At 47.1% G+C, this 16,719-nt stretch overlaps 2 protein-coding genes across 2 annotated transcripts in view; one reads left to right on the plus strand and one right to left on the minus strand.

Moving 5' to 3' along the window:
* BicD (Microtubule-associated protein Bicaudal D) overlaps positions 1-14,055 on the plus strand; it is a 30,045-nt gene extending 15,990 nt beyond the window's left edge. The window contains exons 6-11 of the mRNA XM_089552410.1: positions 860-960; positions 2,460-2,636; positions 3,483-3,668; positions 5,010-5,108; positions 7,791-7,926; positions 10,138-14,055. Of these exons, the coding sequence (XP_089408536.1) occupies positions 860-960; positions 2,460-2,636; positions 3,483-3,668; positions 5,010-5,108; positions 7,791-7,926; positions 10,138-10,952 (1,514 nt within the window). The 3' untranslated portion in view covers positions 10,953-14,055. The remainder of the gene's footprint in view (positions 1-859; positions 961-2,459; positions 2,637-3,482; positions 3,669-5,009; positions 5,109-7,790; positions 7,927-10,137) is intronic.
* Positions 14,056-15,596: 1,541 nt separating this feature from the next.
* On the minus strand, positions 15,597-16,216 carry LSm7 (U6 snRNA-associated Sm-like protein LSm7). Its single transcript, XM_089552411.1, has one exon. It carries the CDS (start codon positions 16,047-16,049, stop codon positions 15,726-15,728), a length of 324 nt encoding a protein of 107 aa, XP_089408537.1. The 5' UTR covers positions 16,050-16,216; the 3' UTR covers positions 15,597-15,725.
* Positions 16,217-16,719: the final 503 nt, after the last annotated feature.

The raw sequence follows: 16,719 nt of genomic DNA on the forward strand, positions 1-16,719 counted from the left end.
AATTTCGACCACTTGACGTCAAAGAAACCCAGGTGGTTGAAATTCCGGAGCCTTTAACTACGGCGTCCCTCATAGCCTGAGTCGCTTTGGGGGGTTAAACCGCTATGAACCCAACCATGTTGTGAAAACAAGATAACAGTTGTCATTTCAGAATTGTTCAGGCATACGAGTTCACTGTTATGTATGGCAAGTATTATTTTTCTGTTTGCTTTGGGTGTCAATTAGTGAATGTATCTCACTGTTGTAAAAAAATTTACTGCCTGTTTTTTTAACAAAACCAGAATTGATCTTCATTTCATCAACCTGAGAGTTTTTGGCCAAAGATCATACTATGTAATGACAATGACCAGTAACTATGGTTAGCAGGGTGTTCCTTGTATATGTTGAAGGGCTCAGCTCCAGTCTGGTGGTAGCTAGTGTCTATTCAAGTCTGCATTTATGTTACGAAAAAAAAAAATAAAGGATCTCTTTTTTGTTTTCTCAATCGAGTGACACTAACCTTTACGTTCACAGTCAAAAATTGTTAAGGTTACTGGCCAATTACAGAAGGCTGTTTGTACAGTACGGTCCACTGTTAAAGGGAACATGCGATCGCATGGCCTCCGCGCTTCGCGAAGCCCTGTTGCCTAGATGCGGCGAGAATGGACGGCATCAGGCGGATTCGCGGAAAGACCAGCCGCCATGCTTATTGTGCATGCATGTTGTGCCGTCAATTCTCGTACGTTCTGGGTGGCAGCGCTTCGCGAAGCGCGGGAACCACGCGATCGCATGTTCCCTTTAACAGTGGACCGTACTGTACAGTAATGTTTGCTGTCAACCCTTCTTATCCCGTTTTCTTCCATTCTGTGTGCATGACTAGAGGGAGAAGGCGCCAGCACATGCCGACCGTCCACTGTGGGTGACCTTTTCAGCGAGCTCCATCTCACCGAGATCAGAAAGCTTGAGAAGCAGCTCGAGCAGGTCAGTGTTTGTGTTGAGCACAACCCCTATTAAGTTTTAAACACCGTCGTTACTATTCTGTTCTGGTTAGAAACCAGTGTATGCATCAGCTGCTTCCTTTTTCGTAAAACTTGGTGTCAACTTTGTGCATAATCACTACTATTGTAAGGATATTGTTAGAATTATTTGCAAAACATGTTCGAAAGTTGGAATGGGCCAAAATGGGGCACAAGAGAGAAAGAGACTTGCACGAAAGAGTATTTCTAGTGTGCTTTCCTGCTAGTGTGTTCGTTCCTGGTTCACCCATTGGTTTTCAAGAGAAGGTTTACTTTTTGATTCAGCGGAGATGGGCGAAAGCATCTTGTTGAATTTTAGTCGAAGGTGGGGGAGACACAGCATTTCTCTTAGCTCATCAAAAACCGATGTTCACATTGTCCTTGTTTGCAGTTTTCGCTCATTTTAATGTTCAAGTGCTTTTCGTAACTAGTCTCTATAATTTAACCATGATGCCTCTGCCACGAAGCCAGCATGCGGTTAAAAAGCATATTTCTTTCCGTGCACAACACTGACACCCCATTTTATGGGTGTTTATGCCATGCATGGTGACTACTGCAGAGATATGCAATCATGTGCAGTTATTTTATTTTATTTTTTTTGTTTTGAAATATTTCAGATTTTTTCTTTTTGCTGCAAAGCATCAGATTTTATTAGTGCTGCTGTGTTCTTGCATCAGTTATCCTGGAGCTGTAAGCAATGTTGTTTCATTCAACCATTTCTCAGCTGAACCTTTTCAACTTAATATGCATTCTGATCCATTTAAACCTGTGTGACTGTCAGAATCTAGCTGTCGACTCAAATCACCAGAGTTTGAATCGCCTGTGCTAAAGAAGTTTCTGGCTGGTGGTGCCAAACGAGAGATGCAGGGCATAGTTAGTTTGATGGTGAAGCCACAGGATGGTGCAGCCACCTTAGTTGTGATAAAAATTTGTTAACGACATCAGCCCAAGTTCTCTTTCTACTTGCTGTAAACTGTTTCATGCTTACACTTATTTCCACTGGACTGACATTCGTGTCATTTTTGACCACATTTTTATCGTGCCGTCTATCATTACTTTCTCGTTGTACTCCTTTACTTTCTCTTCAATGCCCTCCTTCCTTCTTCGCCCCTTACCTGCTGGCCACTGTTGGGGTGCCAGCAATAGGTTAGGCAGTTTTGGTGTGGATGGTGTAGGTAAAATGTATCACGGTTGTTAAGCATCCCATAAGGGACTGCAGTGGTGAAAAGGCTGAGGTTACGAGCATGCGTACAGAGCTCGCACCAGTTGAGGTATCGTCCGCTCAGCTGTCCTGCTGACGTTACACAACCCCTGCTGCTCCTTTGCTCTTGACTGGGACACTGAACGACCATGGTATTACTGAAAAACTTGAGGGCTGTGCTTCCCTTTGCTGTTTATTGAACAGATAACTACTACAACTTTACTTGACGTGAAGCGTTTGTGGAATCGTTTGTCGAAACGCAGCTGGAGACGGAGAAAGGCCACCTGTCTGGGTGCCTGGAGGATGCCCAACAGCAGCTGGAGAAACTGCGGTCGATGCCTGGTGGAGACCAGAGGCTGGCGATAGCCAGGCTCATCGGCCCCATCCGAGCGCTGATCGCCCTGCACGGCGAAGAAGTGGCTGCCGAGTGCGGCGAAAATGTGAGTTCCCCCTGCCGGCGGCCTTGACCACGACTCTCTGTGAAGCATCGCTGTGGCAAACTACCACAAAAGGGTGGCTAGGCTTGTTTGTTTTAGAGTTGCCCTTCGTTGGCTTCCATCTTCCTTTCCCAAGCTTCCTATCTCTTCTTGGCAGTCCTGGCATCCTGAAAGAGCATTTAACTGCGGGGACTGGTGTAGTATGTCAGATGCCAAGGGCAGATTTAAGAAAATTGGGGAGGACAAGCAACAACCCCTCCCCCTTTTCTTGAGCGAGAAAGTTTCTATTCAAGCCACACTGAAGTGGGCTTGGGCAGGGCACTTAATCCGAAGGCAAGGTAACCGCTGGTCCTGAAGGGTAACGGAGTGGATTCCAAGAGAAGGCAAGCGTAGCAGGGGGCGGCAGAAAGTTAGGTGGGCGGATGAGATTAAGAAGTTTGCGGGAATATGGTGGCCGCGGCTTGCGAAGGACAGGGCTAATTGGAGAGACATGGGAGAGGCCTTTGCCCTGCAGTGGGTGTAGTCAGGCTGATGATGATGATGATGATGAAAGAATATCATCATGCGTAGCATGCATTCAGAAATGCAGTGAATGTTGAACCAGTCTTCTATAACATTTTATCCAGTGTTCAGGCATTTTACAGAGTGTGGAAGAGGAAAGAATTATGTAGAGGAAAGTTCTGCAGATGTAGTGCTGAAATTTTGTGCAGTCAAGTTTGAAAGCATTACTAACAGGTCGAAGAAGTTTAATAAAAAAAAAAAAAAATGAGAAGGTTGGTGTTGAAGGCTGCATTCTCGGGTGTCACGCTTTGGTTTGCATCTTGTGGCTCTCTGCTCTCCCCGCCCCAGGACATGGACGATGTGAGCCGACTGCAGAAGCTGCTGGACAAGCACGAGCAACGCTACCGCAAGGCCCTGCAGCAGATTGCCCAGCTTCAGGCAGAGTTGGACGGCATGGTCGACGGCGTGGATGGCGAGACTGACTCCGTCGCCAGCGGCAAGCTCCGCGATGAGATTGCTAACCTCAAAAACAAGGTGCGACCACGTCGGGACACTCACTGCAACTTTATTGTTTTAGCTTTGATTGTTTTGTCAAGATGGACAACTGTTACTGCACTGCTGTAAAAGCTCGTTATTTCAAACTCCGTTAATTCAAACTGCCAGTACTCTTCTGCCCAATGCCCATGTAGTTCTGTCACATTGCATGCTCGCAAATTTAGATGCTACGGGTGTTGCACCGGTTAATTTGAACGGGCTCCCAAAGGGGGGCCGTGTCCAGGTACGACCAGCATAGCAAGTGATAGTCCGGATGAGCCTCCTCAAACCTGAATACCGTGCTCTTCTGACATGCGAGCAACAGCAGGCGTGATGGCGAACAGAAAGCCTGTAGAATAACCATTGCCTGTTCTTTCACCAGATAAATTTGCCGTGATGCAAGCGGTTTTTGTTACTCTTCTAAGGGTCATTCCTTAATTCGAACATTTTTTCCAGTTCCTTGCTTAACAAGTTTTTACTGAGATAGACAAATTTGCTATTTGAAGGCACAAACAAGGAGTAGTATATTAACTCACTAAGGTTTGGATGAATAACACAGACAAGCTACTGCTTCATCTGCTGTGTGTCATTTGCTTAACTTTCGTGTGCTAATAATCTTTTGTGTCTTCAAGCCGCGCAGTTATCCACTATGGACCAACACCAACTAGGCCATATCCTTCCGCTCTTTTTTTATTCTTGTGTACTCTTAGTTCAAACAGCATGGACTCAGCAGTATATTGAAGCCGTGCAAGCGAACAGCTAAAAGCAGAATCAGGTCTTGTATTGAGGGCAGTAGAGCATAACCTTGGAAGCATAACTACTACAGCCAAAGTGTGACCATACGAAAAGCCACTCATAAATACAGAAAATAAAGTTTATGGTAATGACGTTAGTGGCATTTACAATTTGACTTGGGTGTATTTCGGGCAGGCCTTTCAATTTATAATGTTTGAGTTCATAGATTAACTATTACTATAGGAGGATATGCCATGATTAAGGGACCATCCAGGAGATCTGGTGTATAAAACATGGTGGACAAAGGGTAGCTGCAGATACAGTCTAAATGCACAAATCATAGCAATGTAAACACTTTTAATCCAGTGCACTTGATTGTAATGGAATGTTAATAACTGCATGCATGGTAAAAAAAGATGATCAGAAACAGGATTGGCCTATATCGCTGTAAATGTGGCATCCATTTGTATGATTGTCTTGTTTCTATGGTCAGTGGTGCTTGTGAGTCTTCTCATGAAGAAATTCACAAGATGAACCATTCATACTTACAAATGGGTTAATGTGTAGAACAAATGGATTCACTGGCAATTGTTTGTATGTGTGCAGGTTCAAGATTACGAGCAGCTTATGGCGGAGATCAAGGAAGACCTTAGCGTCGTCAGCGAATTCACGGATGAAACGCGAACCAGGCTTGGAGCCACGCAGGTCAGTTTTCTGTGTCCACTTTTACTCTTTTTCTTCTGTTGTGTGTTTGTACTATTCCATTCTTAGGCTTTGTCGCTACACTTGGGGCACGAGAGGGGCCAATATACAGCGTTTATTTAGCATGTATGAGCTTGCATGCAGCACTTGTCCGCAAGGAACGGGCAAACTCTGATTCACTTTTTCCAGGGTTGGCATTAAAAGTGCCTTTAACAGGCTGGAAACAAGACGAGCTCAGCATAAACATAGCATGAACATAAATGGTAGATTTTAGTCATGGCAAGTTGTTTTGTTTTATATCTGTATTGTTATAGATATGCTTATGTACCCCCTTTGCCAAAAGTAACCGAGCAACAGGTTCTTGCTTCTCAACCGCATAATGGAGCCTTCAAGGCACCCCTAAAGACCGAGAGGTGTCAGAACATGAGGGCAAGGGCTCACCTTTCTTTACACAGAATCAGGGCTTAAGGGCTGCCATGAGTGCTTCGCTACGCGGCTAAGAAACAAGCCACCTGTGCCGGGTTATTTTTGGCAAAGACTGTACATATACAGTAGAACCCCGATGTTACGGTTGTCATGGGATGACGGGAAAAAGAAAAATGTACCAGCCGGTAAACATTGTAGCCAGGATGCGCGCGTGAAAAAACTGTACATTGTAGCTTACCGTTTTTTAAAAACTTATTTTACTTCTGTTAAGGGCAGCACGTTTCTCTAGTGATCATTCACATGCACAGAATATAGGCGCACTGTGGTGGCTCTCTCTCTGCGTGGGCCGCTGTTGGCGGAAGGGATGCAGCAGCACAAAGGGAGGCTATGTGAAGCGGGCAAAATTCGGGCACTTGCGCTCTGTTTTCGCAGCGGTCGCTTTAATCCTGCGCAATCCGCATCTACCGGAACCTAGAGCTTTCGCTTTTAAGCTGCAGGCGACAAGGCAAATGTGGATGATGAAAACATGCCTCCGAGCCAACTTGCGGAGCTGTATCTCTTACAGTGCTGCCCGCGCTATTTTCTGCGGCATAGCTTTGTTTTCATGCCGTCGGTCATTTGCACTCTCGCCTCACCGGTGATGGAACTTCACCAGCAGGCACAACAGGATTCACGCCACCCGTACATAACTTTGCTCGGCTGTGTCAGTGAGGATTTAATGCACCAGAAGCCTTAAGGGGGGACACTGGTCTTGAAAAGAAAATTTTATTAATTTAGTCATAGTTATGAAATTTTCAGGGCACGTGCATTTTTGTGCGCTGATTCTAGATATGTCACTTAATTTCGTGTCAAACAATTCCTTGAGCACTTATGCACATTTTATGCAAGTGTTTTGCGGAGAGTTTAGAAGAAAATTTGCTGCAGGAAACTCGCTGAAATGTATGCCATTGGGTTCTCTTGACACCAAGGAATACAATCAGGGTGAAATTATCATCCTGGCTCTCATAGAACTAGAGTAATAGGGTACTGAAGCTACCACTTCAGAAACAGAAATACACACTTTCCTTCTCATTTCTGAAGCGAAAACTTCAAAACTCTATAACTCGAGTTCTATGATAGGCAGGAAGACAATTTCACCCTTATTGTATTCCTTGGTGTCAAGAGAACCTAATGGCATATATTTCAGTGAGTTTCGTGCAGCAAATTTTCTTCAAAACTCTCCACAAAATACTAGCATAAAAATTGCATAAGTGCTCAAGGAATTGTTTTACATGAAATTAAATGACACATTTAGAATCAGCACACAAAAATACATATTCCCTGAAGATTTCGTAACTGTGACTTCATTAATAAAAATTTTTTTTTCAAGACCAGTGTCCCCCCTTAAAATACACCTGAAGCTACCAAGCACAGTGGTGGCCAAGTTGCACTTTGGCTGGTCTCGCATAGCCATTCCTTGCATGCTGAACTTGGGCCGCCAAAATGCCAGCACACACTTTCACGAGGTGCCATTCATTGTTTAGCATGCGGCAGTGCTGTCACTGTTGCAACTTAACAGATGAGTCTGTATTGCATTGGTGGAGCATGGATGGGACTGGATCATAAGAGCGTAGCAACTGGGAAATCGCTGCACATGAAAACACAGCAGCGGGTAGATTAGCAGCCAACTTTCGCTGAAGACAGTTTATGTTAAGTGGGAATTTTCCTGTTCAGCATTCCATGATGCTTGTAGTAGTGCATTTGTTCAATACATACTTTGTGATCATCGTGCTTAGAGGTACCGCAGCAGTGAAGTTCAACAGGAACATTCGCAACTGTGCATTTTATGTGCTGCAAGTTTTTGTCTGGTGTGCCATCCATTTTACAATTTTAGGTGAAATGCCTTTGCTCGTTGTTATGATGCTCCAAGTGTAGTCATCATCATCCAAATCATGCCTACCGCAGGACAAAGGCGGCTTTTCCCATTTATCCCCATTTCACCTGGTTCTGTGCCAACTGTGGCCACTATGTCTACTCACACTTTTCGATCTCACCTGACCCTCTGCCACCTCCTCCTACATTTGTCTTCTCTCTGGATCCACTTGATTACCCTGCAGGACCACCGGTTTTCTCTGCACATGCTCTGCCCATGTCCATTTCCTTTTCTTGATTTCAGCCAGGATGTCATTAACTCACCAGGTGCTAAATTTTGTGCAAAAGTGGTGCACTTTGCTTTCAACATCGGATCTTGCTCATTATTTAATTTTTTTTCCATTTTAGGAGGAGCTGTTGGCAGTTTCAGATGACCTGGCACAGCTGTACCACCATGTGTGCACAGTGAACGGGGAGACCCCGAGCCGCGTCGTACTTGACCATGCCAAGGGTTCCCGGGTCACCGAAGACGGTGAAGGCCAGGGTGAGTTGATAAGCGCTTTGAAAGATGCCAGCTTCATCTCTTCCCCGGTGGCGTGTGCGGAACTTGAAATGCATGGGTACACCTGGTGCCAAACGCGAGGGCTTGCTGATGTATTCCCCTTTGTTTCCTCTTTGGATGAGGGCGGTGACTGTTGCCGCCTTGCTGATAACTATAATGCCAATTTCCATCTCGGTCTGAGAGATCCACTGTCTCATTCTCTTCCACCGATGTTCTAACCTCCTCTTGCATCTAAGCAAAAAAAAACCAGAGCCGAATAATACACTTCAAAGCAGAGCCGAGAAACCACAATCATGCGCGAAACCTGGTGGCTCCTTTCTGATGACTTTTTCATGCTCGCACCCTCTTCTATCGCATACTGCTATGTAATTCTGTTCAGAGGTGGTTATTTGTTAGATTGTTTCATGCGTCACGTAGCTGCCGTGGTCGCGGCCAATCAGCAGCGTAACTCTGGTGGGTGGTGGGTAAGGAGGCTTATCTCCTGGGGGATTCCTAAGCCACCATCAGAGAAGTGCCACCATGGTGGCTCAGTGGTTATGGTGCTCGGCTGCTGCCTGAAAGTTGTGGGTTCGATCCCGGCCACGGTGTTTGAATTTCTTTGGGGGAGAAATTCTAGAGGCCCGTGTACTGTGCGATGTCAGTGCACGTTAAAGAACCCCAGGCGGTCGAAATTTCCGGAGCCCTCCACTACGGCGTCTCTCATAGCCTCAGTCGCTTTGGGACGTTAAACCCCATAAACCAAACCAAACCAAACCATCAGAGAAGTGCCAGTCTTTCCATACATAATGTGATGAGAGGAGAGGGAAGGGCGCAAACACACTAAATTGAAATTTTGACTACAGATAATCCAGCTTACAAAACGAATTTTAAAAGCTCTTGCTGGAGGATGTTTGTGAGACGTCATTCTTTAACATCCCGGGAATACTGCATATTTCTTGATAGCCCATTTCAGAGCCCATTTAAAGAGATCTCAAGAGGCTGCTGCTCTGGTGCAAAAGCCCGGGTATGAGCAGCCCATCTGCAGTGGGCTAGTATTGGGTTGTGCCCCTTATGAAACTGCAGGGGAAGTTCAGGGATGAGTAAACCCATCAAAGCACCCTGATTGGTTGGATACATGAAGGATTTGGTGGTTAGTTGTTGAGTAATGGTGATGGTGACGAATTGTTATGGTGCATGGGTATCTTTGGGTGAAGGTCACTATGGCACAAGGTACTTTTCTTAACACTAGCTGGGGTCAAAGACCCATTTCCTAGGCATTTCACCCCAGATAAGTCGGGCATAAGGCCAGGGGAAGGCTTGCACCGATTGTATGAACGGTGGTACCCTGCGGCACTGGGGATCGAACCTAGGACCTCCTGCATGCGAAGCGGATGCTCAAACCACTAGTCTACTGCTGCGGTAGTTCTTGAGTTCTATGGGGAGCATCTGCAAGGAAATGCTAGATAACTTTTGGTGGTGCTTAACATGGTCCCATTTCTTTTTTGTTTTGTTCTAAACTGAAAAAAATCTTTGAAATGTGAGTGCTAAAAAGGGAACAAAATGCCACTTTTTGTTTTGGTAGTGTGCTTTGCCTTAGGCACTTTGCCTTGTAGCAGCGCTGCAGCGCAGTAAACGCAGCTAACAGCAAGCACTCTTGCATTGATAATGCATGCAACGGTGGCAGCATCAGTTGCCACCGCCACTGCGCTTCAAATGATGCCACTATCCATGGAGTTGGAGTTAAGGGATCAGAGGCTTGCAGTCCTTCTCTCGTGTCCCTTCTCCTGACCAGGCCAGTGGCCATTGCCCTGCAAAACAGGCATTAATTTCGCCTTGAGTCATCACCATGGATTCTCGTGTCTTCAAAACAAGCAGCGTTGTGAGGACCTGTTGGTGCCAGCTGTGTGTGCCGGAATCACACTAAGCACAGAGCGGCACAGAGCCTCGTGATATGCTTTCATTGGTTCGCAGCATAGTTCGAGGCTTGACCTGCAGGCTGTGCAAACCACTGGCCAATATCTTTTCTTACTAGATCTCCAGGCCATATTTAGAGATACCCAAATTTCATCATGGAAAGCTTTCGAGATAAGCAGTGGCAGACCTGATGCCTCTTGAGTGACTTAAAAAATTTTCTGCTTAGCTGATAATATTTTGAGGTATGCGAGGTTTAGTAACTTCAGTTTACTGTAGCTTGGACTCTCTCCTTTTGTGCAGCAACCACCGAGGATGCCCCCTCTTCAGAGAAGGCCCCGACTGATAGCTCTCCGATCGAGAAGCTCAAGACCGAGCTGTTTCGCCAGGCGCTTCTTCGAGAAAACGCTGTGGACCCATCGCAGTGTGTGACGCTGGGCGAGACGCTCCGTGATCAAGTGCGCCACCTGCGCGTCGCCGTCGAGACGACCATGGAGATGGGCCGTAACCGCGCGCCCCCCATCGGCGATGGCATCGCCGGAACCGCAGAGGAGGAAGAGCTCCAGGAGCAGGTCATCAAGCTCAAGTCACTGCTGTCCACGAAACGGGAGCAGATTGCCACGCTTCGCGCCGTGCTCAAAGCCAACAAGCGCACCGCGGAGGTGGCACTCACTAACCTCAAGTCCAAGTACGAAACCGAGAAGGCGGTCGTCAGTGAAACAATGACCAAGCTCAGGCACGAGCTCAAGTCCCTCAAGGAAGACGCCGCGACATTCGCCTCGCTGCGTGCCATGTTTGCCGCACGCTGCGAGGAATATGTTGCGCAGCTCGATGACCTGCAGCGCCAGCTGGCGGCCACGGAGGACGAGCGCAAGACACTCAACTCCCTGCTGCGCATGGCCATTCACCAGAAGCTGGCACTGACGCAGAGGCTGGAGGACTTGGAGATGGACCGTGAGCGGTCGCACCTGCGGAGGCATACGGGCACGCCACGCCGCGGCCCCTCTCAGCAGAGTGGCTCGGCACAACAGCAGCAGCAGCAACAGCAGAGAGGCAGTCCCCACCACTCTTCGCTGCCGTTCTTCGGCTACGGCAGCCACCAGCGTAGGGACTACTGAATGCGGAGCTGCGGCTGCGCTTTGACGGTCAACTCACGAGTCAGGGTTGCTGGGCTGCCGCGATGATCAAAGAGGTCATGCGCGCTGCGCTGGCAACCTCTGTCTACAATGTCCCAGAAGGAAGACCTCCCGGCTTGTGGACGCGTCTTGCAAAGATCTGTCACTACAACTCTGCTACCATGAAGACGACAAGGGACCTTTCTGCCATATGGTACCTACTTGTGGCAATGGTGTGGTCCTTCTCGGTAAACGACAGGTCGTGACGACGGTAAATGCCTCCTGTCGTCATTGCGACCCCTGGTGCTCCTCGGTTCAGAGCTCTGAAGATGTGCTATAGGTCGTCGAAGAGTACTACATTACAATCGTCGTTTGCAACACGGACTTGCACAGATGCAGACCTGGCGGGGCAAGTTATCTGCCAGGAACCTCTTTGGTGCCCTCTCTTTCTGTCCAGTGGATAGACTGCAGAAGTAGACCGCGTTGTTCTTTAAACCTGTGGTCCAGTGGAAAAAGTCTCAAGCCGTCGTACCGTTTCTGCTCAGGAGGAGACACTCTCTTGTCCATGCTGTCCAGAAGTCATGTTGTAGTTGCCAGCCGCCACGCACTATGTTCAGCGGTTTAGTGCACACAAATAATTGTTGGCTGTGCCGTTTCGAGGTGCAGGAAATGTTCCAAGGGTGAAGGCGAGCGAATTTCTCGCCATATTTTAAGGCAACTGTCCTGCAGCCAAGGAAGGACTCTTCGTATTTTCACTGACACATCTGGAGAATGTTGCTCTGGTGTTCGAAATGTCAATTATATCGTTTCGTTTGAACGCAATTTTAAAGCACAATGTCGGGCACTCGAGGCAACTAGAGCACAACATTTCGGGCACGTTGTACCACTTGCCGCTGCATCCGCTGCTGATGGAAAACTGCGCGATGTGTGTGTCTGCTTCAGGGGCAAGGTTTTTAAGTATGTGGTGGACCGGTACTTAACGGGCTCATTTAACATCTGAGCACAGGCAAGGTGACCAGTTTCTGTGGCGCTGCAACTACGGAGTGCTCACGACCTGAGGAGGCTCGACCTCTAGAAGGGACAGATGGTTGCGACGCCATTGACACGCGTTAGGAGCTTGCTGTTTTCGGTGAATTGAGTACTACGATGTGTTAGCTGTGAAAGGTGGCAGCTTTATTTATTTTCTATTCGTCACTTGGAGTGTTGTCGTGTAATGAAGAGGGGAAGAAGCTGGCATACGTGTCACAGTGGCCAGGGACTCTCTGTTGATGATGCCTGGGGAAAAAAATTAAGCAATGTCCTGTCTTAGTTCCTTTGTGAGGACATGGCGGGATAGAATGCATTCCATTTAGGGTCGGTGAGGGTGCAGTGGAGTGGGTGGGGGCGGGAGGGGTTGGGCGGAGCCGATGCCAAAGTGGTATTAACAAGAGTTTGTGCTAGCTAGGGCTCTTACTACTATAGTTAGAAAATATTTTATTTTCGTTTTTTTTTTCACTCTATTTACGTAGGTGAGCATGTTTTACTATCCCTGTCGTCCAGTTTTATATTATATATATATATTATATATACACAATGCATATATGCAAGTTGATGTGTTTGGCAATGAGCAATTTTTTGTGGCTTACGTTTTGGACAGGTTGCTTCCCGTTTTGGTTGTCCAGAGACTCTGTTGTGCCGCTTGTTTGCAACAGGCTCAGCCGGCATGTTGTTTCGTGCCGTTCACCTTAACACTTCCTTTGTGACGACTTACCGGCATTATATAGCCTTTGTGCTACAGATGACTGTACAGAAGTTTGTTTGCGGTTAACTTATGTAGGTTGTGTGCAGCTGTTTTCCTGTGTACTTGCACTAGCAGTGGCGCCTAGGTGTGCCATCTAGAGCGCAGCTGTTGCCGTGCTAGCATGAAGCATTTTATTTAATTTATATATTTGTTAACTTTAGTGCATCTATGTTTTTAAGGCCAATTTTTACAAATTTGACGAGCTAGACTTTTTTAAGGGGGAAGCCTTTAATGCCTCATCGTTGTGGACAGAAGGCTGTCAGCAGAAGCTTGTCAGCAGAGGTGTCATGCTTTTGACGGGTGTCCACAGAGATATGTGAGACAGTTACTGTGTAATTTCCTTTCCTCAAATACAATTTTCATTTTCTTCATTATGGCCTCCCTTTATTCTTTCACTTAATTAGTATTTAGTAATTAGCCATTAATTAGTAATTATGTGTGAGGTTATCCAGTGCCACAGACGCAGTCAAAGGGGTGCGGAAAACACTTTCGCCTCTACGCACTTTAGACAGTCAAAGTGCCCCCCTAATTTTTTTTTGTTTCATAGGCAACCAGGTTTTTGTTGCCTCTGGTGAACTGCTCTACAGAGCAAGCACATACAGAATGTGCTTTATTTAAAAAGTCGTGTAAAACACTGAAATTCATTGAATCAGAAAAGCTGTACCTATTGGTCTGTCAAGCCCCTTAATTGGTGCCATGTTATTAGACATGGAGGAATAAAAATGGGTGCAGTTTTCATGACTGCTTTTCAGAGATGGCAGCTTTTGTTCTGGTGCTTAATGGGTGGTGAAATTTCTTGTAAAGTGCACATATTTTTCGTCCGTTGTCACTGCGTAGTGTGCTCCGCTGAGTTTTTGACATTTTAGCCAAGACAAGTCGATCTGATTAACGCCAATGGAGGTGACTGTGTGAATGTGCTGTGCGTGCAGTGAAATTATTGAAGTGCCTAACTAACTGACTGTGCCTTCCCGTATCCCCCCCATTTCTGTGTTTGTACAACTCGTCTTTTCCCTTCAAGGCTTGAATGTGCAGTTGTATGTTTGTAGAATGGCAGCGCTACTTGTTGTAAAGTACTGCTTCCCGAGAACCTGTGGTGTTTTATTTCAAGGACACGTCTTCAGCAGTGCTTCTTTCTTGTGCTGTATTTTCTTGTTGGGAACTTCGAAGGACCGTCTGAAACATGCCGTCCTGCTGTTTTCGCAGGGCCAATATACAAGTTTCGTCCAAACGTATGTTTTGCGTCACGTCGTCTCTTGAACTCTTGAGAAGTTGCTTGCTTTGGAGTGGTGTGGTTGTTTTGCGCAAAATAAAGACTATGAGGTGCTTGTTGTGCGGTGACATTCAGCCACATGGTGCAACCCACAGGTTGTTTGCCAACAAAATTAATTTGCCCGTTGAGTTAAAAAGGTAAGGAATGCTAATATTCTTGAAAAGTAATGAGGTACAGAAGCAACTGAGCAAAGTTGAACGGTGGATGGACGTTAGGAGCATCCCCTTGCCAGTGGCGGGAACTACCGGGCTGAAGATTATTGATTTGAAACCATTTTCTTCACCCTAATAAGTGCTATCATGGAATTCACCCTTTTTCAAATATGAATTCCAATAACTTTTAGGCTGTACTGAATCTGACTTCTAAAAACGAATCCTTGTCACTACCGTGCTTTTAAGCCATCAACGCAGTTTTTTATTGACCACTACCATAGACACGCTCTTTCACTAGCCATGAACCCTAGTGCTCCAGAGACTCTGACCTAGCCATACATGCTACATGAATGATCCCTTTTGGCACATTTCCTTTTGTAGCTGTGTGTTCTGAAGCAACCTCATCTCACTTCAAACAAGGCACTGCTTTTTGAGTTGGAGTGGCTCCTTTGATTTCTTTTCCCCTAACTATAGGTTTACAGCCAGCTTCTTTGCATTGAATTTACCCATTTCGTACCCTTTGTGTGTTTGGACCCTCCATGCAATGTTCGCTATTGCCCCGTTCTGGAATCCTTTGTACTCATATTTACTTTTCCAGCTACTTTTCTTCTGCGAGGCAATGCTCAACCCATACAAACATCTTCACAGCACTTTAGCTGCCCATTTTCCATGCATTTCCTAAACCCATTCCTCACATTTCACTCCGCATTTCTTGGGCTTCAGACGATATCTAGCTCATGCCCTCCTGCACTGCCTCATTTGTGGTTGTGCCACGAGCATGTAATGCTAGCCTCCCAATCACTTTCTTGTGTTTCTAGTGCTGTTTGTGCTTACGACCTTAGGCACATAACTACTTTCCCCAAGGTAACCCCTAGCACCATCGCTCCTTTCCAAATGCTTCTCGGCACTTCATACCATAACCCACAGTGCTGCATGCTTCACAACAGCACCACATACTTTCCCTTTCGCCCGAGTAGACTGTGCTGCTGCACGTACTACAGACCCTAATGAAACGTGCACAGCTCCCGTGAACAAAATGGTATTCCACCTTTATACTTTCAGCCCATGCTTGTAATAGTCAGCGAAGTAAATATTCGTACACCGGTTGCAAAAGAATGACTGCAAAGTATAAAAATGCTGCATACGCGTTTAGTACCCGCCCAGAGGTCCTGCAGGGAGCATTTGGTAGCATATTGGCGCATTTGGTAGCATTTGGTAGCATTTGGCGCGCTTAACGGCCCAATCAAAGCCCGATCCAAGTCCGGTGGCGTTCCACCACCGTTCGCTGTACCAATATCTCCGCTACTTTGAACCGCGAACGCCAGCTAAGCATGCTCACTAGTAATCAAGTATTGCATACTCTGCGCAGTTGTACTTAGAACGCCAAATCAGGTCTAACACAACCGGGAGATCGCAGAAACGCCAAAACACCATGCGACCGGACGTTTGAGCAGCAGTTTGTGTGCGATTATTTATTCACACATAGACGCATGAAGGCGCAAACAAACACAACACAGGAATCACATCCAATGAAAACAAACTTGAAATGTACACTCAGCATGGGAGATGTCCGGCTAGCCTTCGTGCTGGACGAACGGGTTGGGTATGGATTCCATGCCGTCCACAGGGCAGATCACTACGACAGCCGTACCACGACACACGACGAGTCCCAGAGTCCTCGTGTCGTCCGTGAGCTTGTAAGGGTCGTCAGGGTCTCGCAGGAACTCGGTGGCATTATCGATGACCAGGTTCAGTAGCGGGTCGTATCCCTTGAGGATGCCGGTGGCTTCCCGCCCGCCCTGGAACTTGACGCGAATGGCTTTGTCCAAGTACTTGGAAAGGTCGACGATGCTCTCTTTCCGCTTCTTTTCCTTCTCGCCAGTGTTTGCGCCAGACATCTTGGCGAATGGTTTGCGCCTGTATCACTTCTGTTAGTAACGAAATCGTGAAGTAACAAATTTACCGAAAACACGTTGTCTCAGCGTAACCTGCACGCTCAAAACGCAAACCTTGCGTTGGTGGCGATCATGGAGAAGCGTTTGCGGGACGGCAGGCTGGAAACGCTGATTGGTCGATGGGATGCGCTTCTCCGTGACGTTTTTTGACTTCGCCCTGGTTCTCAACCGGACGTGGCGTCAGCGCGCCTTTCTCGACCTCTCCCTAGAGCGCCTGGGGAATCGCTAGGTGCACCCGCCGCGCCGCGCGTGCGTGGTGAGCGGGCATGCCGCATTCGTTTCGTGATCCTCGGCGCGCTCGTTTCGAGGCGTGTGCAGCTATGGCGTTCGTGCGTGGTGCGCTCGGCGGCGACAGCGAGCTGAAATTTCTGTGCAGTTTTTGCTTGCGGCTTTCGCCGTTTCCCCAGGAGCACGTGGCTAGTGTCGTGCTCGTATTTAAAGTTTTTGCCGCGGCACTACAAGGATCCGCATCAGGCGCGCTTTGAGGACCGCCGTTTGACAGCTACGCTGACGCGCTTGTCGGGGGTGCGCATTCTCAACCCTGAGGTAAGGACTGAACTACATTGTCGCAAGTTTTCTCGTGCATTGAGGACTCACCAAATTGCGGTGCTTG

Source organism: Amblyomma mixtum, chromosome 7 (genome assembly GCF_055824585.1).
Source record: "Amblyomma mixtum isolate Tamu chromosome 7, ASM5582458v1, whole genome shotgun sequence".
NCBI lineage: Eukaryota > Metazoa > Arthropoda > Arachnida > Ixodida > Ixodidae > Amblyomma > Amblyomma mixtum.

Coding starts and splice junctions, on each gene's coding strand:
- LSm7 (XM_089552411.1), bottom strand. CDS start 16,049: ATGTCTGGCGCAAACACTGGCGAGAAGGAAAAGAAGCGGAAAGAGAGC.